The 25,060-nt window shown below is 35.8% G+C and overlaps 1 protein-coding gene across 21 annotated transcripts in view; it reads left to right on the plus strand.

Moving 5' to 3' along the window:
* The window catches only part of LOC136033883 (uncharacterized), a 611,411-nt gene that overhangs the window by 503,278 nt on the left and 83,073 nt on the right, over positions 1-25,060 (plus strand). For 12 of the 21 annotated variants that reach the window (XR_010619056.1, XR_010619047.1, XR_010619051.1 and 9 more), the window contains exon 2: positions 12,784-13,015. Coding sequence is in view for 2 of the 21 variants with exons in the window: in XM_065714857.1 (XP_065570929.1) it covers positions 12,785-13,015 (231 nt within the window). In the remaining 19 variants the exon portion in view is untranslated. Of the gene's footprint in view, positions 1-7,569; positions 7,709-12,783; positions 13,016-25,060 lie in introns of those variants that run through there. The other 9 variants (XM_065714859.1, XM_065714858.1, XM_065714863.1 and 6 more) reach the window with 1 other exon arrangement.

Genomic DNA, 25,060 nt, shown 5'->3' on the forward strand with positions numbered 1-25,060 from the left:
TATAATGTCAATAAAAATCTCCCAAAATTCCACTGACTTTCCATTCCATGAATTCATCTTTTAATGATATTTTTCTCCTTTGCTTTTTTAATTCACACATGACTCATCAGAGGACGGCTTCCTATTGGTCCCGATTAGTCCCCGTATAATTTTTAGCACAGAAAATAGGACTCATTACGTTTAATTTTTAACACACTGAGAAGAGCGTGTATAAATTTTATAACAAATTTTCGTGTATAAGGCGCATAATTTCATGAATTGTACGCCTTATTCACAAGCGTGAACGGTCCCTTAGAAAATATTTAAGTTAAACTGGAACTTCTTGGCAAGGCGTAAAAAAAAGTTTTTGCATAGATTGGGGTGGTGGAAGAGTGTGTGTAACTGAGTTGGCCTCAGGCGGCTTGGTGTCTCAGTAAATTGTTAGTAGTAGTTGTTGTTGTTCCTGGCTAGTTGTTAATAGCCTTAAATTTATGTTTTTTATGCTCTTGCATAACAACATTTTTGAAAAGCTTGCAATATAATACAACCAATTGTAGTTTAGTTTAGTCTCATAGCCAGTTAGGACCATTTTTAACCAATTCAAGTGCTTTGAAAAAGGATTAATGTCAGCTTTGTCAATTTTTTTTCAACTTTATAATCTGAATTATTTCGACATTTGTGTACTTTTTTCCTTCTTCTTTGAAAAAACAGTACTTAGATCTAAAGACAGTCTTCTTTCTGCTTTGTACACAAAATTTTCTGATGGTTTATTTCTTTCAAATATTCATATTCCTTTGTCATTATACTTCTACCTAATCACACTGAAGCAGGTTTCAGGTTCATGTCGACCATTCTAAACTATGTCATTCCACTTTAGAAAACGAATAATCTTTAGGAATAGAATTCTTTTCTCATGTCAGAGCAACTTGATGCTCTGGTATCTATGGTATATATGATGCTCAGATCGTGGTAACGAACTGTAAGTAAGGAGCAAACTGGCTCAATGATTACCGAAGCTCTGAAAAAATAATTTGTATACCAGTAGATATATAAAAAGAATCGGCCTATGATGCTGATTTCAAATATATAAGTTTCACTAAGTTTATTTTACCCGTAAAAGGCTACAAGCCTAAGAATATTTGCCTAATTTCCCCTAAAAGTCATAGAATCTAAATAAAACCATCAGATTCAATGTATCAGAGAACCCTACTGAACAGGTTTCAAGCTCCTATCTGTAAAATGCGGAAATTTGTGTTTCAAACAGATCGTGGTAACGAACTGTAGTTAAGGAGCGACCCGGCTCAATAGTAAACGAAATGCTAAAAAACGGAAGTTTGATGCTAAAAGATAACTCAAAAGAGTTGAATTTTTATGCTGATTCTAAATGTATAAGTTTCATCAAATTTAGTCTTTGTAATCAAAAGTTACGAGCCTGAGAAAATTTGCCTTATTCTGGAAAATAGGAGGAAACACCCCCTAGAAGTTATAGAGTCTTAACGAAAATCACACCATCGCATTCAGCGTATCAGAGAACCATAAAGCAAAAATTTCAAGCTCGTATCTACAAAAACATGGAATTTCGAATTTTTTGCCGGAAGACAAATCATGGGTGCGTGTTTATTATTTTTATTTTTTATTTTTTTCTTTTCCTCAGGGGTCATCGTATTGACCATGTGGTTCTAGGATGTCACAAGAGGGCTCATTCTAACGGAAATGAAAAGTTCAAGTGCCCTTTTTAAGTGACCAAAAAAATTGGAGGGAACCTAGGCCCCCTTCCATGCTCATTTTTTTCCCAAAGTCAACGGATCAAAATTTTGAGATAGCCATTTCGTTCCGCATAGTCGAAAATCGTAATAATTATGTCTTTTAGAATGACTTACTCCCCCACAATCCCTGGGGGAGGGACTGCAAATTACAAACTTTGACCAGTGTTTGCATATAGTAATGGTTATTGGCAAGTGTACAGACGTTTTCAGGAGGATTTTTTTGGTTTTTGGGGTGGGGTCGAGGGGAAGGGGCTATGTGGGAGGATCTTTCCTTGGAGGAATTTGTCATGGGGGAAGAAAAGTTCAATGAAAAGGGCGCAGGATTTTCTAGCATTACTATAACAATGAAAAAATAAACATGAAAACGTTTTTTCAATTGAAAGTAAGGAGTAGTATTGAAACTTAAAACGAACAGAGATTATTACGTATGTGAGGGGTTCAAAAAATACTTTAGCATAAAGAGCGAGGTATTTGGGAGGAGATAAATACCTCGCTCTTTATGCTAGAGTATTTTTAGTAATTTCAACTATTTATTCTACGGCCTTTGTGATTAAGGGGTCATTCTCAAAGAATTGGGACAAAACTTACGATTTAGTGTAAAGAACGAGGTATTAACGAGGGAACAAACCCCCTCGTATACATAATAAAAATATAAGAATATAAAAGTTAGTTACGTAAATTAATTTTTAAGTTGCGTATATTTTTTACTAATAACAACGTTCGTTAAAAATTAAAAGTTCTAGTTGCCTTTTTAAGTAACCGAAAAATTGGAGGAAAACTAGGCCTCCTTCTCCAACCCTTATTTCTTCAAATAGCTTAATCAAAACTAAGAGAAAGCCATTTAGCCAAAAAAAAGAATTGATATACAAATTTCGTTTTAATAATTTATGTGCGCAGAGCCAAAATAAAACATGCAATAATTCAAAAACGTTCAGAAATTAAATAAAAAAAAACTAGTTTTTTTAACTGAAAGTAAGGAACGACATTAAAACTTAAAAGGAACAGAAATTACTCCATATATGATTTGGGTAGTCCCCTCCGCAATCCCTCGCTCTTTACGCTAAAGTTTGACTCTTTGCCACAATTCTGCTTTCTAAAACAAGTAAAAGCTACACAAAGACATTTTACAAAACTATAAATACAAAGACATTTGTATTTATATTTTTGTATTTGTAAAGACATTTTGTATTGTAAAGACACATGTAAAGACAATGTAAAGACATTTGTATTTGTATTTATAAAGACATTTGAAAAGACATTTTACAAAACTGATGGACATTAGAAGAATTCATTCGAAGAATTTTCGTTATTATTATTTCAAATTTTCTGCTGCTATGCTGCTGAAATTTTTATCTTCTTCTACTTTTGCTTCCTGGACTGAATGTTTTTGGAGATCTGATAATGAAGATAATATTTTTAAGAGGTAATAAAGGGTGTATATGACGTCAAAGAAAGTAACTAATTCATACATGCCTCGATGGGCTGGGAGAAGAAGATTCCTATATGTGAAAAATTCACTAGTTACCACTTTTTAAACCCTTAGGATTTGCATCTGTGCTATTAGCGCTGAAAAAAAAACACGTTAAGGTCTCTAGTGGTTTTTTGGTATTCAGGAAGTTGTCTTTGTACTTGTGTTGCGGGAGCAACACTTTGGTTCTGTCCCTTTTTTTTTCCTATGCTGCCGATCTCAGCTTATTCCTGGAAACTGGTAAGGGTCTAACCTTTGCGGTTTTTACGAAAAGTGTGAACCTCAAGCCGGATTGATGAATACGACATTACATTTTGGAAAGCTCCGCAAAACTCTTGCCTGGGGCCAAAAAGGATGGTTTTTGCTTGTCCACGAGCCAGAGCCTATGGTGTGCGAAGTGAAGTGGAGCTACATAGCCTATGTCACAAAGGAGTATCTGAAGTTGTGCAGCCAAGCTTTCGTTTCATCAAAGCATGTTTCTCCTTTCGAGTGGAAAGCTCCGTTCTAGCAGGCAAGCAGGCAGGCACCACTTTCAAATTGAAAATGGACTAAAATATATAAGTGTTAAATATATGCGGCAGTTACCCGGCTCCACAGCCAATATATCTTCTTTTAGTGATAAATAGAAAAGTTTGCAGAAGCAAAAATGTGGCATTTTCCCACGGGTCCGAAAGTGCTGCCATTATTGTTTCTATCCATTTCTGTTCGTGATTTCAGCTGAGTTTATCATTCGACTTTTTGGACTTAGGATTGCGGTACAGAAATGGTATCAGATGTGCCTAATAAGCTCTAAAAGTTCTCTCATTGCTAAAGAAATTGCAGCTTATCCTTTGCTCCTTTCTAAGTGGTGACGCTAGAAAGTTGGCCTACGGCAAAAAAATCAACTTTTGGACTAAGACGGATAGAATTTTTTTCGACAGTAATTGATAGCTCTTGACGAGCTGATCAAAGTATATGACATCCATTTTTTGGTACAAAAATTCCTTCATGAGGTATACCAGATTGAAAGTTTCAAGAGGTTGACAACTTCAGTAATAAGGTACACACTAAAACGAAATCTAGGCCGATACAAATTGTGAGACATATAAAGGACTTGTAAGCAACAGTTGGCTGTTAGGTAATAATCACCATAGGCAATGAGGGGTTGGCAACTTTTGCTAGTTGGTGTATCTATTATTTGTTTCCAGTGTTTTTGATGGTAATACCAATTTGGTTCCAATGGTAAGACATGTAGGGGACTTGTAAGTAATAATCTGCTGTTAGGCTACAATCAACTTCAGCGATGAGGGGTTTGCAACTATACTAGTTGGTGTACTCATTTATTTGTTTCCGGTGAGCTGGGTGCCTATCACGGCAGAGGGACTAATAAGTAAGAATCAGTTCACTTTGGGCGAGAAACGGCTGTTAGCTCATCTTCGGCAATTAGGGGTTTGCCACTTTTGCTAGTTGGCGTACCTATTATTTGTTTCAGGTGTAAATGATGGTTAAACCAATTGGGTTCCAGTGGTTGTTCATCTTCAGTGATGAGGGGTTTGAAACTTTTGCTAGTTGTTGTACCCATTTATTTGTTTCGGGTGAACTTGATGTCTATCACGGGAGAGGGACTTGTAAGTAAGAATCTGTTCACTTTGGGCTAGAAATTTGTGCAAATTGGTGCCCATTGTACTCGATTTCTTTAAATCTGACAGAATTAAGTGTTTACGCAACGAGTACAAACGATAACGTAAAACAATGAGGTAGCTTTGTAATAATTAGTGTCACCTATGGTATTTTAATCCTGAAAAGTAACGGATAGCTTTATAATACCAACTAGATATATAAGACATTGTTCCAAGTTTTCATCCGTCACGATGTCTACGATTGAAAAGGATAAAGCTCAACTGGCTGCAAAGTCAATTTAGTCCCTTCTTTCGATATTATTTTGTAGTTGTTGTTTTTTCAAGGCTGAGGAATAGCCTTTGGTCATGTAATAACTGATTGCGCTCTTGTTAGAACATACCGTTTTAAAAACTTCGATAGGCTGACAGCTTCATCATTTAACCGATAGTGAAGAAACAAGCGCAAACTAGAATGTAAAGCAATGATACAGTTTCGTAATTATTAATAGAATGTCATCTATGGTATTTTGATCCTGAAAAGTTAGGAAGCTTTATAATACCAACTAGATTATATAAGATATTGTTCCGAGTTTTCATCCGTCACGATGTTTACAATTGAAAAGGATAAAGTTCAACTGGCTGCAAAGTCAATTGAGTTCCATTCTTTTGATACTGTTTTGTTGTTGTTTTTTCAACGCTGAGGAATAGCCTTTGATCATGTGATTACTGATTGATAGCGAAGAAACAAAAACCAAAGTGATGCTCTCGCAACACTTTACCCGGCGAAGCCGGATAAAGGTTGCCGCAACACATCACGTTGCTCGGGCAACGTAGGTCTAGTTAACTTCTACCCAAAGGATAAATATAAATAGTATTTGTAATCATTTCTGAGCCGGCTTTGAATTTGAGGGTTTTTTAAGCTTGTTTTCTACTTTTCACATACAAAAGGGATTGATAGGGACAGTATTCGAAAGTAGGATTTTTAGCATTTGGTTAAGGATTTTTTAATATGGAGACTTCAATAGTATGCTATTTATACTTCAAAGCTTATCCACTTCGGAAATGACGCAAGAAATCCCATTTTTGTGTTAAATACCCCTTTGTGATGGTGTTGGAAAGGTAAATCTGCATGAAGTACGTCAATGTAAGCATTAGTATTCAAACCAGGTATTAAACGGCTCTCTAAAACGTTTCGGTATCCCACTAGTATTGGAAAAAATATAGAATACAAGAAAGGGACGGATCAGCGCTTCAGGTTCTTTTTCAAAATTCTCGAAAAATGCTTTCCTAATTAACTTTTAACATTAAGATAAACATAAGCAACAGTTATTTTTCCTGGATCAGATTTATATGTTTTTACTTAGGTAGGTAGTTTTTTTAAATTATATTTGGGAAATAGGAGGACTAGGAGGGAAATTATAAAAGAAGGGAAATGTTAATTTTCATTTAAGTGGTCTCAACCATGAATATTATGATGGTAATGCTTTCTAATCCTTGTAATGTTTTCTAAGCTTATTTAACTCCAGAAATGGCGCCAAAACTGACCATTTGGCACTTTACAATGGCGTTATTAAAACAAATTTGTTATAATGCCCGGCTCGAATTTAAATGAATGTTTTTTTTTCACTGAAGAATTTTTTTAATCATCCTTTTAAGCTTTCGGTATGGGCTGCAATTCAATCTGTTTTTTCTTTGGTTTGTAAAATTAGCACCTAAAATGTGCTAAGAAAAATGTGAAAGAAAATGGGATCAAATGTGAAAGAAAATGGGACTGAAGTTACGTGATTTGAAAACCATCTCCTTACGCCTGAATAGGTTTTCTTTTAACTTTTGAGGTAAATTGTATGAATCTCATCCAAATTTAAATTCTGTTCGTTAAAATTTATAATGGTGTGCTGAAGGCACCATTCTGAACGATAAAGTTTGCATTTGAAAAAATGAATATTTACGAGTTATTTTATCCTTGAGATGAAAAAAGTTTCTTGGACGATGAAAAACATGAAAAAAACAGCTTTATTTCTAATGGCTTGAATAACCATCATCAGATATATAATTTTAAAGCTAAATTTAATCTGTTTTTGCTTGTGGATTTCCCGTATTTAAAGCACGTTTTGTCACAAACCATTTATGCAGATAATAATGCAGCCATTTTATTGCACTTTTTCTGCAAAGCTTTCTTTGCAGCAAAGAATTTAGGACTACTTACCCTTTTCCCATCAGATCATATCTGAACTGAGAATGATCCTCACCAATGAGGCTGATCCACAGCTGAGATGTAATTTCAGTTTAGTTTTATTTTAGAGAGATGGAATTATGTTAGGAGGGTTTCAATTGGCTTATATTTTCTGCGTCAACTGGTCAACGGGCCTTTGTATGAAAATAAGTCTTGAGAATCACTTTCAAAAATATTTGCTCAATTTTGATCAACAACACACGAAAGACCGATCTGTACAAAAGTAAAACTAGTAAAAATTTCTAGCCGCAAAACTGACCGGCACTATGAAAAAACTATCGGTTCTCCCATGGTATTGAGCATTCCCCCATGCTTCTGAACGACAATTTCTGTTTTATTCTAGAATTTGGAAATGAAATTTGGCTACCAGAGTGCATTGTAATTCAATAACTGAATTTATGTTAGAATTTTCTAGGTTTCCTTTTTCTTAATTTTTGAACGATGCATTCTTCCTGATAATGACGACCAAATCGATAAATTGTAGAATTGTGGATTTCCTTGTTGGATTAAGCCAACTACTGGCATCTATTGCATAGTCTTAATAAAGAAACTACCGTGTTTTTAAACTTAAAAAGCATTGACTGGAGAAGGTTATTACTTTTATGATTCCAAAGATATTTGGAAGGTTACATTCTTATAAAAGACTATTTTTTATAGCAAAGAAGTAAGTTGGGGGAGAAATGCATCCAGTAATCAAGAGATGTTTTTGCATAATGTTTTAGTTAAGTTTTTGTGTGTATTTTAGATTTTTTTGTGGTCGCACAAAGATTGTGGGTTACTGATAAGAGGGAATTTGTCAAAAGTCTGGAAAATGAGCTTTTTTGTATGTTTTAAAGTAATTTCAAGTATAAATCTATATGATAGGCTTCTTGTTATCCTTTAAAGTAGCCTAGTTTAGTAAGGAGAATAAGGCTTTTAGGAACTAGTTTCAAGCCTAAATTATGATCTGCAAAGGTGTATTTTTGTCTGTCAAGAAAAATTGCCATCTGTAGCAGATTTAGGATTGGTAATTATTATTTTTCATTAATATTGCTAGCCTAGTAGCCTAACATGTTAGGCCTATACCTACTTTAAAATAAATTTTCAGGAATTTCTAAATAGAGCCTGAAACCCATTGAAAATGGCATTACAGCAAAACTGACCTCATTCTCATGGGGTTCCAGGGTATTTTTAAATAGGCCCTATTCTTTCAAATTGGTTTTTGGTAAAATTATGACAGTTCATATAACTGACTTATCAATAAAGTCATCATACCACTCAATGCCTTTTTTATGTTCTTTATGAATATAATAGTTACTCCTAATGCAAATTTGAATTAAAGCATCTTTTGAACTCTTAAAAATGATGAATTTTCAATTAAAGTATGAGTTATTGCTTGTTTTCCACAAAATAATGCTATGTTTTCTCAGCGCCATCTTTTCTTGGTTGTTTTTGAAAAAAAATGTTAATTTTCTCAGTGCTAAAATTATTTATAATAAGGTTAGTTTAGGTTAAAAAGTGCTTAAATTTGAATTTGCAATAGGAGTAATTATTATATTTGCAAAGAACATAAAAAAAGTCATTGAGTGGTATCAAAACAACATTTTACTACTGAATATAAGTTTTTCTGACTTGACAGGTTTTTTTTTTAGAACACATTTTTAACTCTTGGTTACTGTGGTTGTTTTGAGCCTTTTAGCTGTTTTAAGGGTTCAAGTCAGAATTTGACCCAGAAGCAATTTCTTAGTTCAGACAATTTTTTGTCTGAAAAGAACATAAAAGGTATCAAGTGATGTATTTACTTTCCTTCCTAACTAAATCATATATATGTGCATTGAATTCAGAATTGCTATCACTGATGAAGAACAGTTATAAAAATTTATGATTCTCACCTGAGAATGGTAAAAGGGACCCTGCTGTATGATAAATGTGCCCTTTTACTTTGAAAGTAGGCATAAATTGATCTTGATTTTTGATTTTGGCACCAAACAACATCATTTGGAAACATGAGTTATATTCTTGGATGTTTGATAAAAAATGCTTAGATTCTGATGTAGTTCCAGTAAGCAAAGTCTTCAATGGCTCTGGTGGTGCAGCCAGTTGAGGAAGTTTAACTTTTCCTGAGGTGCAACACATTCCCATTGTTTCACCATTAAATTTCAAGGCCTTGCAATAGTGACAAAGTATACATAGTCCTGGTTTGAACACATCTACTCAAGCTATAATCATCAACGAGGCTGTATCTGAATGCCAGGAGATAACTTCAGTGTTTAACTAATAGCAAAGAAACAAAACCAAAGTGTTGCTCTTGCAACACTTTATTTGGCAAAGCCAGACAAAGGTTGCTGGAACACTTCACGTTGCTCAGGCAATGTAGGTCTAATTTTATTTATTCTCAGTAATAAAATGCTATTTTGAAAAACAATTGCAGAATTTTTAAAAGGAACCTAAAACCCCTTTAGAATGATGTCAGTTTTGCTGTGATGTCATTTTCAAGGGATTTCTGGCTCTACTTAGAAATTCCTGCAAATATGTTTTCTAAGTAACATTTTACTATTATGACTAATGAAAAACAATAATTGTAACTATCCCTGAATCTGCTACAAATGACTATTTTTCTTGTCAGAAATTGTTTTAAATACATGCTTTTCAAATTTTGGTTACTATGAACTGTTTTGAGCCCTTTTAGCACCTTTAAGGACTCAAAATGGACTTCGCCCTAGAAACAGTTATTTATTTTGGAAAGAATATAAAAAAGGCGTGATATTTTTAACATCTTACCCTACCTTAAATTGCAGCTTGGAGCAATCTTTGTATTTTTAATTCTTGTAGCTAAATTCAAGGAATATGTATTGAGTGTCAAGCAGTGAATTCATCTTGTTCCTATGTAAGTAAAGCTACTGTCTCTAAATTTACTGGAAGAACACCTTTGCAGATGGTATTCAGAACTGCAATTTATGGCCTTGAAATCTGTTTGAAATTGAGGGAGATGACAATCTGCTCTCAAAATCTTTGCTGCAGGGTTATATAATATGCTAGACTATTTCAAAAACAGCTTCATATCATTTTTGATGACACTTTTAATGGATTTGAACCTTGTGTTTCTTTATGTTATTATGAGCATGAACTTCTTCTTTAAAATGAATAGTAATTGATTCAATCTATTCCTAGGATTCTGATCCCCACCAATTGTTAATACCTATAGCTGCTCTAAGGTTAACCCCAGTGGCTTTGAATTTATTAACCTCAGTGGTAATCTTTATAAAGTCTTCTTCTTGTATGTTCTAATCTAGTTGCTTTAACTTGGTTATTCTGTATGTCCTCATGTTCCTCCAGCTTCTCTTTTTCTTCTGCTTTTCAAACTCTTACCCCCTCCTCTACCTCTCTCTGTCTCTTCCCCTCTTTATAATTTCTCTTCTCTTCTCCCAGCTTTGTCTCACTTTATTTTTTTTTAGTTGATGGTGTGAAGAATTTCTATATTTCTATTTCCATTTCCTTTAAAAGATGATGACATTTATCTGTTATTAAATAAAAAACAAGTTTTTTTAAACAAAAGTAAGGAGAAACATTAAAACTTAAAATGAACAGAAATTACTCTGTATATGAAAGGGCTTTTCCTCTTCAACGCCCCGCTCTTTACGCTTAAGTTTGACTCTTTCTCTTAACTCTACCTCTTAAAACCATAAAAATTTTAGCGTAAAGACTGGGGCGTTGAAGAGGAAAAGCCATTTTCAATATATGTAGTAATTTCTGTTCGTTTTAAGTTTTAATGTCGCTCCTTACTTTCATTTAAAAAACTTGTTTTTTTTATTTAATTTCTGAACGTTTTTTAATTAATGCATGTTTTGATCTTGGCTCTCTGAACATAAATAATCAAAACGAAATTTGCATATTTTTTTTTGGCTAAATGGCTTTCTCATAGTTTTAATTGCAAGATTTTGAGAAAAATGGAGCGAGGGAGGAGGTCTAGTTGCCCTTCAATTTTTTGGTTACTTAAAAAGGCAACTAGAACTTTTAATTTTTTACGAACATTTTCATTAGTAAAAAATATATGTAATTTACGAATTAACTTACCTAACGAACTTCAATATTCGTATGTTTTTATTACGTATATGAGGGGATTCACCCTTGTTGATACCTTGCTCTTTACACTAAAGCTTAAATTTTGTCCCAATTCCATATGACCCTTGAATCACAAAGGCCATAGAATAAATAGTTGAAATTACTTAAAAATACTTTAGCGTAAAGAGCGAGGTATTACGAGGAGGTAAACCCCTCATACGTGTAATAATTTCTGCTCGTTTTGAGTGTTAATGCTGCTCCTCACTTTCAGTAGAAAAAACTTTTCATATTTATTTTTTCATTGTTTTTTAAATAATGCTAGAAAATCCTGCGCCCCCTTCTTTGAAAGTCTCTTCCCCCATGAGAAGTTCCCCCCATCTCTTTTCCATGGAAGATCCTCTCACGTATTCCCCCCACCTCAACTCTCCCCTCCCCCAAACCAAAAAATACCCCTGAAGACGTCCATACACTTCCCAGTAACCATTACTATATGTAAACACAGGTCAAAGTTTGTAACTTACAACCCCTCCCATGGGGACTGCGGGGGAGTAAGTCGTCCCCACATCGTTATTAAGTTTTTCGACTATGGTGAATAAAATGGCTATATCAGAATTTTGATCTGGTGACTTTGGGGAAAAACTGAGCCTGGGAGGGGGCCTATGCGCCCTCCAATTTTTTTGGTCACTTAAAAAAGGCACTAGAACTTTTAATTTCTGTTAGAATGAGCCCTCTCGCGACATTCTAGGACCACTGGGTCGATACGATCACCCCTGGGAAAAACAAAAACAAAAAAAAACAAACAAATAAACACGCATCTGTGATTTGTCTTCTGACAAATATGAAAAATTCCACATTTTTGTAGATAGGAGCTTGAAACTTCTACAATAAGGTTTTCTGATACGCTGAATCTGACGGTGTGATTTTCGTTAAGATTGTATGACTTTTAGGGGGTGTATTCCCCTATTTTCTAAAATGAGGCAAAGTTTCTCAGGCCTGTAATTTTTGATAGGTAAGACTAATCTTGATGAAAGTTATATATATAAAATCAGCGTTAAAATACGATTTTTTTTCAATGTAATTATTGGTATCAAAATTCCATTTTTTAGAGTTTTGGTTACTATCGAGCTGGGTTGCTCCTTACTACAGTTTGTTACCATGAACTGTTTGAAAATTGCACTGAGCCTATAATTATTAAATTGGATAAAAAGAAAAAAAATATAACAATGACCAAATCCGAGGGGATAATGGAATAAAGAACTTCATGTAGTAATCAGAAAAAGGCTGTTTTGAAGTAATCTTGTATATGCATTTCCACATTTATGTAATTATTGTACAAGGACAAAAAGCTCCTCTGAAGGAAATGAGGCCATGCATGAACACATAGGGGGAAAGGGAGGTCTTTCCATTGAAACTGGTTCAATGCCCCCTCTGTAAAAGCAGAAAAATAAATGCCTACAAGTTCACCATTATAATTTTAATCTTTACCTCCTTAGGGTTTTTCGATCATTTAAACTTATGATTAAGTGTTTCACATAGAAGCAATAGATAACCAAGAACAACTAGGAATAATCTGGACTGCTAGGTTGGCAGAAATTTTTTAATAGAAGTCTGGAAACTTCTTATTCCAAAGTAATGGCAAGTTAGCAAATGTTTTAAAAGTTGTCTGTGTAATATTCTAAAAAAATTTCATATTATCAGGATGACGTCACCTCTTCCTTCTCCTAAAAAAATAGAAGACAATGATGAGTCAGACAACAAGTTGGAAATGGCCAATCTAGTCTGTCTTGAACTCTCTACAGAAGAAAGAGCTGTATTTCCTTCAATTGCTGAACCAAATATTGAGAGTACAGAGAATGCACAACCAAACGGAAAGGGTGGAAGTCCTTTGCATGATTCTTCCAATGACTCTCCACAAGCGCCCAAAGAAAAGGTATGTCTAAATGTTAGAATTAGCTACCTTCCCCCCATTTTTTAATCTTTTTATATTTAGTCACCCATTCTTAATCTTAGGTTCATGATACATTGCTATTCTTTACCTTTCATATTATTTGCTTGTTTCTTTTCCATTTAGTTTAACAGCTTCTTACCAATCAAGGTTTGACTTATGTCAGTGCAAAGAGTTGATTGTCTCAGAGACACCATTCTATCTATTCTTTCAGATAGTTTTATATCTTCAACATTAAAGGTTGAATTTGTTGTTTTCCAATTATTGGTGATTTCTTTGCAGAAAAAAAGAACTTTACCCAGAATTCGGCTTTAAATTGTCTGGGCATTGAACTGTAGCTTTAGTGGTGTTTCTGGTCCTAGTTGCTATAGAACTTAATACAGTCTGAATTCTGCCTTTCCATAAGAAGTAGGCCTTAAAAGCACAATTCCGACACTCTAGGCATCCTGCTCCTGAAAAACGTTCTACAAACAATGAGTTTTGAATTTCATTGCTGTCCTGCAGATTAAATATGTTTATCTGTACACATGGACATATTGCTTCTACTATAAAGCCATCAATTTCCATCATTTTGCTCAGATGTCACGTGATTTAAAGCCATGAGGCTTAATTTTTTTTTTTTTTATTTTGATTCATTTTCAGTACCAAAATGGGTATTGATTCTAAAAGATTTAGGAATCACTGATTCCTTCTTGCAATTTTTTAAGAAAATTTGTTGAATTAACAAATTTGCATGTTTTTTTAATAAAGAAAAATAATAATTGACAGAAACGGCTAATTGTTGCCCATAAGCTTGACGAATGAAAGTTCTTAAGCCGAACTGGCCAGGCATGACAACAAACAACAAAAAGAGTTAAAACTCCACAAAAAAAACTTCAAACGAGACTGCGGTCTTTTCTTTCTACTGGCCGCAGTCTCGTTTGAGGTTTTTTTGTGGAGTTTTATCTCTCTTTGTTGTATGTTGTCATGTCTGGCCAGTTCTGCTTAAGAACTTTCATTCAATTTTGAGACAAAACACCGAGTCATCTCAACTAATTTATCAAGCTGTATTGGGTTCTTGGCCGTCAGAAACACTAAATGAGGTCATTTGACAAAAATATTGAGGTGCGCATTAACATTATAGTGAAGCAATGGTCTTACGGGTCATCCTTCCTTGTCCCATTAGATTATGTTATGCGACAGCGGCGGGTTTCAATACAAATTATAATCGGGATGCTTAAGAACACTATCAAATGCTAAAATAAAGGTTATATTTTTTTGTGATGTTAACGAGTGAGACCATAACTGCATAGTAGAAACTGTCCCATATACAAGATACTATTGTCCCTTCAGCCCTCTCTTTAAATGATATAGTTTATACATTCCCGATTATTGCTGCTTGCCCCGTACCCTGATATGTATCAACGGACCTCTAAAATGTTTGGGTGCTAAATGAAACGCCGAGGCTGCCAGCCTAAAAGTACGCGTTGATGTTACTTGCAGCAGGACCAGGAGTTTTCCGTATCACCTGACATCTGAAATTCAGATGTTTAGCAAGAATTTGTTTAACTATAACCTCCCAAGGCCTAAATAGCTCGTAAGAACCCCAAAATATGTTGATATTCTGTATCTACTGTACGTTATCTTTAGAAAGTGTTCGAAACTAAACCTACTTATAATATTTTACTCAGTCATCGTTCATAGGAAGGTTGAGTGACGCATCATGTTTCTGTTACGGTGGGAAAATGGGACTTGTGTCGTTATCCACTCTAATGAAAATTCTAAGTTTGAAAAATTTACGAATGCCAAGCTAGGGAGGCGCAATGTTTTAAGTAAAGAAATTAAGGCAAGGACAGTCCATGTCCAAAAGGTGTAATTTTTTGACTAGTTGAAATTCTGTACATCTGGAAAAATTATGAATATGTCAGTGTTTTGATGCTGACCAAAGTTCATTCCTTTAAGAAAAAATACACAAAACAAATTATGAAACAGTTATAGAAACTAAATATAGTAATATCACTATTGCTTTTTTATTATTATATCTATTATCTTAGATAATAGAGTCATTGTTACAGTAAAGTTGCGTTTGGCCGAAGAATCAAGAATAATTCGAAATTCATTAGACTAGTAAAAATGTATCTAAAATTGCCAAGACACTGAATCTTCGTCTTGACTTGGTTTTCATTTTATTAAGTAACAAACAAGCTTTTTCAACTGAAATTAGGGAGCAACATTGAAAATTTAAATGAACAGAACTTATTATGTATTTGAAAGGGGTTGTCTCCTCCTCAACACCTCACTCTTTACGCTAAAGGTTTTTTGTACTTTTGAAAAAAAGCTTCTTATTGTTACAATTAATCGATCCTTGTGTCTCGGGATTCGTTCTTATAGAATCGGGACAAAAGTCAAACTGTAGCGTAAAGAGCGAGGTTTTGAGGAGGAGGTAATCTCCTTCATATACGTAATAATTTTTTTTCTTTTTAAGTTTTAATGTTACTCCTCATTTTTAGTTGAAAAAACCTGTTTTTATGGCACTTGGTATTTACCAAGATTCGGAAAAATTAGAAAAAATGAAGTATTTTTAACTTACGAACGGGTGCTCGGATCTTAATAAAATTTGATTTTTAGATTGATATTGTGTCTTAGAGCTCTTATTATAAATCCCAACCGGCTCCAGTGACATTGGGGGAGTTAGGGGGGGGGGGCTAAAATCTTGGGAAACGCTTAGAGTGGAGTGATCGGCATGAAACTTAGTGGGAAAAATTAGCATAAGTTCTAGACACGTGATTGACATAACCGGAAAGGATCTGCTCTCTTTAGGGGAGTTGGGGGGAGGGTTAATTCTGAAAAATTAGAAAAAATGAGGTATTTTTAACTTACCAAGGAGTGATCGGATCTGAAATATTTAGAAGGACCTCGTAATTCATATCTCTTATTTTAAATCCCGACCGGATCCAGTGTCATTGGGTGGAGTTGGGGGGAGGGGGGCCGAAAATCTTGGAAAACGCTTAAAGCGGAAAGATCAAGATGGAACTTGGTGGAAAGAATAATCACAAGTCCAACAGACGTGACTGACATAACCGGATCGGATCTGCTATCTTTGGGGGAGTTTTTTTTTTTTGGGGGGGGGAGAGTAATTCGGAAAAATTAGAAAAAATGAGGTATTTTCAACTTACGAACAGGGGATCAGATCTTAATGAACTTTGATATTTAGAAGGATCTTGTGGTCTAGAGCTCTCATGTTAAATTCCAACCAGATCCAGTGACATTGGGGGAGCTGGAGGGGGAAACGGGAAATCTTGGAAAACGTGAAAATTGGGGTATCTTATTCTTACGAATCGGTGATAGGATCTCAATGAAACTTGATATATAGAAAGATCTCATATCTCAGATAATCGATTTTCAATTCGAATCGGATCCGGTGACATAAGGGGTTGGAGGGGGAAAAAGAAATCTTGGAAACCAGAAATCCTGGAAAACGCTTAGAGTGGAGATATCAGGATGAAACTTGATGGGAAGAATAAGCACAAGTTCTAGATATGTGATTGACATAATTGGAACGGATCCGCTCTCTTTGGGGGAGTTGGGGGGATTTTCAGTTCTTTGGCGAGTTCGGTCCTTCTGGACGTGCTAGAACGATGAAAATTGGTAGGTATGTCAGGGACCTGCACAAATCGACTTGATAACAGTGGTTTCCCCGATTCGACCGTCTGGGGGGCTGGAGGGAGAAGAAAAATGGAAAAAAAGAGGTATTTTGAAATTACGAATGGGTGATCGGATCTTATCAAAATTGAATATTTAGAAGGACCTCGTGTCGCAGAGCTCTCATTTTGAATCCCGACCGTATCTGGTGATATTGGAGGAGTTGAAGGGGGAAACTTGAAATCTTGGAAAACGCTTAGAGTGGAGAAATCGGGAGGAAACTTGGTGGGAAGAATAAGCACAAGTCCTAGATACGTGATTGACATAATTGGACTGAATCCGCTTTCTTTGGGGAACCGGGGGGAGGGGTGTTAATTCGGAAAAATTAGAAAAAATTGAGGTATTTTAACTTAAGAACGGGTGACCGGATCTTAATGAAATTTTTATATTTATAAGGAAATCATGTCTCAGAGGTCTAATTTTAAATCCCGACCAGATCTGGTGACATAGGGGGAGTCGGAGGGGGGAACCGGAAATCTTGAAAAATCTTGGAAAACGTTAGGGGGGCTAGTGCTTTGGTGAGTTCGGTACTTCTGGACCTCCTCGGACGATGTCAATTGGTTGGCGTGTCAGGGACCTGCGCAAATTGACTTGATAAAGTTGTTTTCCTCGATCCGACCATCTGGGGGCTGACGGGAGAGGAAAAATTAGAAAAAATGAGGTGTTTTTAACTTTCGAGTGGGTGATCGGATCTTAATGAAGTTTAATATTTAGAAGGACCTTGTGTCTCAGATCTTTTATTTTAAATCCCGACCGTCATTAAGCCTCTGATTTTCCGTTTAAATCAAACGACCTCGCTCTTCCGAATGCTCTTCCGACCTCGTCACAAGTGCCATATGAGCTCTTAGCTCTTGTTTTTGAATTAATTTGTTTTGAATTAATGCATGTTTGATTTTGGCTTTCCGCAACTGAATAATTAAAACAAAATTTGCGTATTAATTTTTTTTTGCTAAATGACTTTCTCTTAGTTTTGATCAGACGATTTTAAGAAAAAGGGTAGGGGAGGAGGCCTAGTCGCCCTCCAATTTTACGGTTACTTAAAAAAGCAACTAGAATTTTTAATTTTTAACGAACGTTTTATTAGTAAAAAATATACGTAACTTACAAATTAACTTTCTCAACGAACTTCTATAGTCGTATATTTTTATTATGTATATGAGGGGGTTTGCCCCCTCGTTAATACCTCGTTCTTTACACTAAAGCTTTAATTTTGTGCCAATTCTTTAAGATTGACCCCTGAATCACAAAGGCTATAGAATAAATAGTTGAAATTACTAAAAATGCTATAGCATAAAGAGTGAGGTATTTAGGAAGAGATGAACCCCCCATATGTGTAATAATCTCTGTTCATTTTAAGTTTTAATCCTGGTCCTTGTTTTCAGTGGGAAAACCTTTTTATATTTATTTTTTCATAGTTTTGTTTTAATAATGCTAGAAATTCCTGCGCCCCCTTTCAGGGAATTTTTCTTGTCCCATGACAAATTCCTCAAGGAAAGATCCTCCTACATAGCCCCCTTCCCTCAACCCCCAACCAAACAATCCCTCTGAAAAGGTCTGTACACTTCCAAATAACAATTACTGTATGTAAACGCTAGTCAAAGTTTGTAACTTGTAACCCCTCCCCCGGGCACTATGGGGGAGTAAGCCAGCCTCAAAGACATAGTTATTATGTTTTTAGACTATGCTGAACAAAATGGATATCTCGAAATTTTGATTCGTTGACTTTGGGAAAAAATGAGCGTGGGAGGGGGCCTAGGTGTTTTCCAATTTTTTGATCACTTAAAAGAGCGCTAGAACTTTTAATTTCCGTTCAAATAAGCCCTCTCGCGACTTTCTTGGACCACTTGGTCGATACGATCAGCCCTGGGGAAAAAACAATAAAAAAACAAACAAACAAACAAATTAACACGCACCCGTGATCGGTCTTATGGCAAAAAATACTACACGGATGCAAAAACTGTTTGATGTTAGATACAGAATATTTTGAATTTCACATTAGGAGATTAGTTTTCAAATATATACAAAATAAGATGAAAAATATTAGCTTTATTTAGGAATTTTTCTTATATCCAAAAACGCTAGCTACTTTCCTTGTACCTAGATGTATTTTTCCAGCCACTTACGCAACAACCGATTTTCTGTACATTATTGGCTCGTATAAAGATCCACGAATGTGGACATAAGACCGGAGAAGGTTCTTATACAGAGGAAGTAGTTAACAGTAACATATGCATTGAGGACAAGGGTGTGGAATCCCTAAGATATAGTAACGTTGCGATTTTGATGCAAGGATAATAAAAAATCCTATTTTTTCTAACCTTTTTAGGGAAGTCCCCTTTTCTTAAACTTTGTCTAAATCCGTGGATGAATATTCTAACTGGAATGTTTCTTACAAATGGAGAAGCCTTGAAAATCATCTCATTATTAACAAACTAGCTGTTGAGGTGGCGCTTCGTGCCACCCCAACACCTAGTTGGTGGGGGTGCTTCGCGCCCCCACCAACCGTATTCAGATCGTATTCAATCCGTATTCAGATCTATACCTCATTATTCTAATGATTGCCCTTGAGCTTTGTTGATGGTGATTGCTAATCGAACATTCACTGTGTCGTCATTTATATATCCCCCTGTGCCCCCCAGCGTCCCTGTTGTAGGTATGTCCCTGTGTCCCGGTTGTCATTATATTCCCTGTGTCCCGGTCGTCATTTGTGTCCCGGTGTTTTTTTAAGTTTTTTCTTTTTAGGTTTTTTCTTTTTTAGCTTTTTTCGCGCCATATTAGTTACGCGCCATTGTAGTTGTGTCCCTGTGTCCCACCTGTGAATATAGATAGATATATATATGTTTGTAAAACTTGCGAATGTACAACATTCTTCGCTGTCCCATTGTCCGTGCATTTAATATCCCCCCTGTGCCCCCCGGCGTCCCCATTGTAGTTGTGTCCCTGTGTCCCGGTCGTCATTTATATTCCCTGTGTCCCGGTCGTTATTTGTGTCCCGGTGTCCCAGTCTGTAATTTCTCTTGAGTGTCCCGGTCGTCATTTGTGTTCAGGTGTCCCGGTCTGTAATTTCGTCAATCGACAAACATGACGTCAGTCGACAAACAACTTCATGACGACGTAAAGCTCAATCCTTATAATGACGTCCGTCGACAAACATGACGTCAGTCGACACACAAACATGACGTCAGTACACAGACAAACAACTTATTTTCATATATATATAGATATCCGAAATGCATGTTTTTAACAAATTTTTAGCACTTTAATATTCAGGAGAGAAGCCAGATAGCCCCACCCTTTTAATACCTTATTGGTCCAGCTGTGTGAAATTTTAAGTCAGTAAAAAGAACGATAAGTTCCTAATTAGGCAGATAACTCTAGCTCAAAGCTACGACTACCTAAATTTCCACAATTCGCCAAAATCTGTGATAAGCTACACACAACCGCAATATATTTTTTCCGCTCACAGTTTTAATATTGCAAATTAAATATAGAAGCTCTTTTCCTCGGTAGTAGGGAGTTAGGCAGGGAATGGTCTTCCGAAAACCCTGAATTCTCCTAAATTTTTTGGCACTTCTTATTTAAGCTATCAAATATTTTTTTACTCTTATCCCCCCCCTCCAAAAAAAGGATTGTTTGCGTGCTTGCTCGATGGCACAAAATGACAGTCCTGTCATAGGTTGAACAAGTAAGTTATATGAAAGAATTCCCTCTGAACTAGTTGGTTTAGTCTACTATATATTTCTTAAATACAATTGTAGAACCTTCCAATGAAATCGCCTCCTCCTCCTCTCTCTTTCTTTTTCAGTCTCTTCCTGTCTCTTCGTCCCTCTCTCTTTTTGGTAAAATTTTTCAATCTCCTGGCTGTTAAATCAGTTTTATTGAAGAGGGTGCTAATTGTCCTTTTTACTCTAAACATATTCCTTGAAATATGTCCAATATTCGCGTAAAATCGATTTCAAGTCTAGAGCACACGTTTCTTAAATGACAGCTTTTTGGTGGGACCACCTTTTTTAGAGAAACTTTCCAGGAACAGTTGAATGCTAAAATTGAGAGTTTAAAATTTGGAGGATGGAATGATAGATGGAATAATTTTAGGGAATTAATTTGCGAAGTTACTGATGGTGTCTTAGGGAAGAAAGGTAGGAGCGCATCTAGGAATGCTAGTGAAAAAGCTTTATGTTTAATAGACAGGAGATGGGGCTTTTAGAAGATCTATCTGAGTGATAGATCATGTGAAAACAAAAGGGATGCAGATAAATTGGAAAAAGCATTAAAGTATGAACTAAGGGGGTGTGAAGTAGAGGCAATGGATAAAATTACGAAGGATCTGGAAAAGGCAGCTAGACGGCATAATAGTAAAATATTGTACTGGGGGTAGTCAATCCAGGCTTGTCCCAGTCGAAGATAGGAACTGGGCCACGATTACCGTTAAGGAAAGAGTTAAAGGGAGATGGGCAGAATATTTTGAGAATGCCCTAAGCCGAAATAGAGTTACAGGAAAAGATATAGACGAAATTAAAAAAAGTCTGAAATACCTTGGATGTGAATGAAAATTTGTTTTGTGAGGCAGAATTAGCGACAGTACTAAAAGAATTAAAAAGATAATAAGGCTCCAAGTGCTGATAATGTGGTAAATAAGTTGTTTGTTTTAAATATGATGGCTCTGAGGTTAGAAATAAGTTACCAAAGATTATGAATGTTGTTTTTGAAGTAGGGGAAGTAACTAGCGATTTTAGGAGAACCTTAGTTAAATACCTATCTATAATAAGAGGACAAGAGTGAGTCTGGTAATTATCGAAACATTATTCTGGTCTCTGTAGCTAGCAACTCGCTTAGTGTTACGATACTAGTGATACTATGATACTACTCGCTTATTATTAGACTGAAAGATGCTGCAGACAATGTTATAAGAGAAGAAGAGGGCGGTTTTAGAAAAAATAGAGGATGTGTCGACAGAATTTCCACTCTTATTTTAATAGTTGAGAAATGCCAGAGCTATCAAACACCTTTGGTCCATAATTTGTTAGATTAGGATCAAGCGTTTGATTATGTTGATAGAAAAGCTTTAGTGAAGGTTTTATCTTTGTAGGGTATACTAGACAAATACATTAAAGTGATTAGTGCTATGTACGAGAATAACATTGCTGCGGTCAAGGTAGGAAATGAGGTTAGTAGCTGGTTTTCTGTTAAATCAGGAGTTAAGCAGGCTTATGATCTACCCGTTTATTTGGATTAGTTTGATGAACTTTGTCTTAAAGAGCACAGGAAAAGCAATGGGAGACAACGGAATCAAATGGAGAGGAAAAGCAGAGTCACTTTCCTTATTAAAGCAGTCACTTATTCCTAGCAGCAGGCTAGGAATAAGTGAAGATGGAAAGGTGACGTTGGGTAACAAAAAGATTGATCAGGTGGACAGCTTCACTTATCTTGGTAGTACTATTAGGAGAGACGCTGGAAGCAGAGAATATGTTAAAAGTGGAATAGCCAAGGTTCATGTTTTTTTTTGCAGCTAAAAAAGATCTGGAAGAACCGGAGGATAAGTCTGTAAACTAAGATCAGAACACTGGAAGCTACAGTGAGGACAGCAGTCAAATATAGCTTTGAAGCATAGGTGCTCTGAAAAGTGGATGAAGATTTGCTAGATATTTTCCAGAGAAATTGCCTTCAGATTGTTCTGGGTACCTGGCTGGCTGACCGTATTTCGAACAGTAGGCTGCACAAAAAGTGTGGTTCAGTTCCGCTTTTTTGAGGCTATTTTGAAAGAAAGGTGCAAATGGATAGGGCATGTTTTGCAGATGAACGACGACAGATTGCCGAAGATTGTCAATTTTGGCCAATGTCTAGGACCAAAAGGAAAGCAGGTCGTCCGTGATTGGGGTGACAGATTGTGGTAAAGAAAAATTTAAAGGAAATTAAAACTACCTGGGAGGGTTTAAAGAGGGGGACTTCGAACAGATTGGTGTGGAAGAGGACCGTGTGTAGTCCTTGTTGGCCTCAGGCGGCATGGAGCTGTGATGAGTTATTAGTAGTAGTATTAGCAGTACTAGATAAATTGTTTCCCTCTAGTGGTGGGGTAAATCCCAGAGAGTTCCGGGGGAAGGGCTAAGATTCTTCTTACCTGTATTTTTAAGACCAGTTTGTTGAGTATAATAAAAATATTTTTTTAGTTTTTTAGGTGAAACAGTCTTTTTGCCTACATCTTTACGACAATTTTACGAGTCGAAAAAACATTTCGGGAAGGGATCAGGCTCAGTCCGGTATTTTCCCTGGATATAATATATTTAAAAATCTGAGTGCTGATGTGTACTTTTCTATTTGCAGAGGCTCATTGGCTCCGCAGGTGTGGGGGCGGGTGGAGTTCTTTAATATAAACTCTGGTGGAACTCCCTCTTGAGGGAACAAGATGGTAGCTCTTTTGACCCTTCATGTCTTAGCCTTGTCGTCCCTCTGATGTGTATTTTCCGCAGATTAGAAAAAAATAATTTGTAGTCTGTTTTACAACCTATTGAAGCTACCTTCAGATATCAACACGATAAGGATCAAGCCAGGAGTAGCAGAAAAGGGGAGAGGGAAAGCAGGAGGAAATCGCTTTTTAGTTTTTGAAGTATTTTTAGCATTTACATAAGGGGGGGGGGGGCTGTAGCATTTACCACTCCCCCTTCTAGAATTTGATCAATATCTTTCGATATCTTCATTAAAAAATCGAAAAATTTTTTGCCCTTCCCCCATAATTTCACGGATTGGTGCCAGTGGACTTTGCTGTCAGCAGTCACTTCGCTGTGAACGTGATAAGGAAGGAGAAATTCTTAGAGTCTCTAGACCCAGCGTATAGTATACATGAAGTAGCTGTTAGCAGTGTGTAAAGATTGTCTGTAAAGGTATGTGTTACCGTGAACGTCAGATATTGGTGAATGTTGAAATTTACCTGTGATTGTTCGAAAGACCTTTTTTTCTCCCTTGATTTAGTCAGCGTTTTTAGTCAACTTTTTTTAGTTTGATGCAAGGTTTGATGATGACAGGTTAGGTTATGTTTGGTTAGGTTGGTTTAGGTTAGGTTTTTAATCAAATTCTGATACTATAACCAAACTTAACCTAAACTAACATAATCTAACCTAACTTTAACTTTTACCATCATAGATTGCAGAAGATTGAAAAAGCTGACTCGCAAAGCTAATTGAATCCAAGGAGAAAAAAAAATTAGGATATGTCCGATGGATGTCGAAATTAACCAGATTTCAGACTTTCCAAATAACATATGTATTAATAAAACAACACTTTTTCCGCACTGGAACTTTTTCAAAGAAAAGTAAAGAGCTACGTTAAACCAAAAACGATTTGAAATAAAGTCAAATGTTAATTCAGGCATGAAACAAGCAGAAATTACAAAAGATAATCAAGTCAAGCTCAAAACAAACAAAATCACCACGAACAGGAGTTGGGCCAGCGCCCCCATGGCTTCTGAACACCAGAACATCATCAGCGCTTTATTGAAAACAATCTTATTTCGAGCTGTGTGTTTTATTCGTCATGACGACAAAAAAAAAAAGAAAACCACCAAATACGAAGGCTACTGAAAATAACTAATATATTTAGATTACCAGTTCAATAATCTGTTAGTCACAATAATTTTGGATTCGTTAACGTTATAAAACGGATAATGTTTCAAATATATTTTAAACAAACCAAATGGCCAAAGAATTTATAAAGCAAAAGACTTTGGTACATAATTGCCACTAATTACCCAAGACCCCTCTCTGCTTCATATATCTTGACATGTTTCTTAACACGTGTTTACCTAATATGTTTTTTCCATGGGCCCTTATATACCAAAAATGGTTGCAGAGACGTAAAAAAGGGCTGAATTGTGCGGAGATAAAATGTGAGATGGCTTTTTTAAGGAACAAAACACCTGAGCTGCAAAACACTTATTACCTTATTTTGTGCTAACTGGGACCAAGGTCGTTTTCAAGATTTTTTTCAGGGGTGGGATTTTCCAAAAAACTATTTTAAAAAAGTATCAAAAAGTGTAAATATTCATTTTTCTTACCTTATTATGAATTGGACAAGCGTTTTGGGAGAGGGGAGGGGAATACCCCCCAACCCTCCCTGGACATAGTGTTGATTGGAGCCCTAAAACCCCACAGTTTTAAAATAGCTAGTTTAATCAAAACAAACGGGAATCAGGATATTTTTCTTGTTTGCGCGAGATGGTCTCTATGGTTTCAGGCAATCAAAGATTTTTGCCTATATAATTGCCAGTAATAGTGCTGGACCTAAAGTCCCTCCCTCCACTACCTAAATTTGGACATGTTTCTTAAAATACTATATATATATATATATATATATATA

Source organism: Artemia franciscana, chromosome 12 (assembly GCF_032884065.1).
Source record: "Artemia franciscana chromosome 12, ASM3288406v1, whole genome shotgun sequence".
Taxonomy (NCBI): Eukaryota; Metazoa; Arthropoda; class Branchiopoda; order Anostraca; family Artemiidae; genus Artemia; species Artemia franciscana.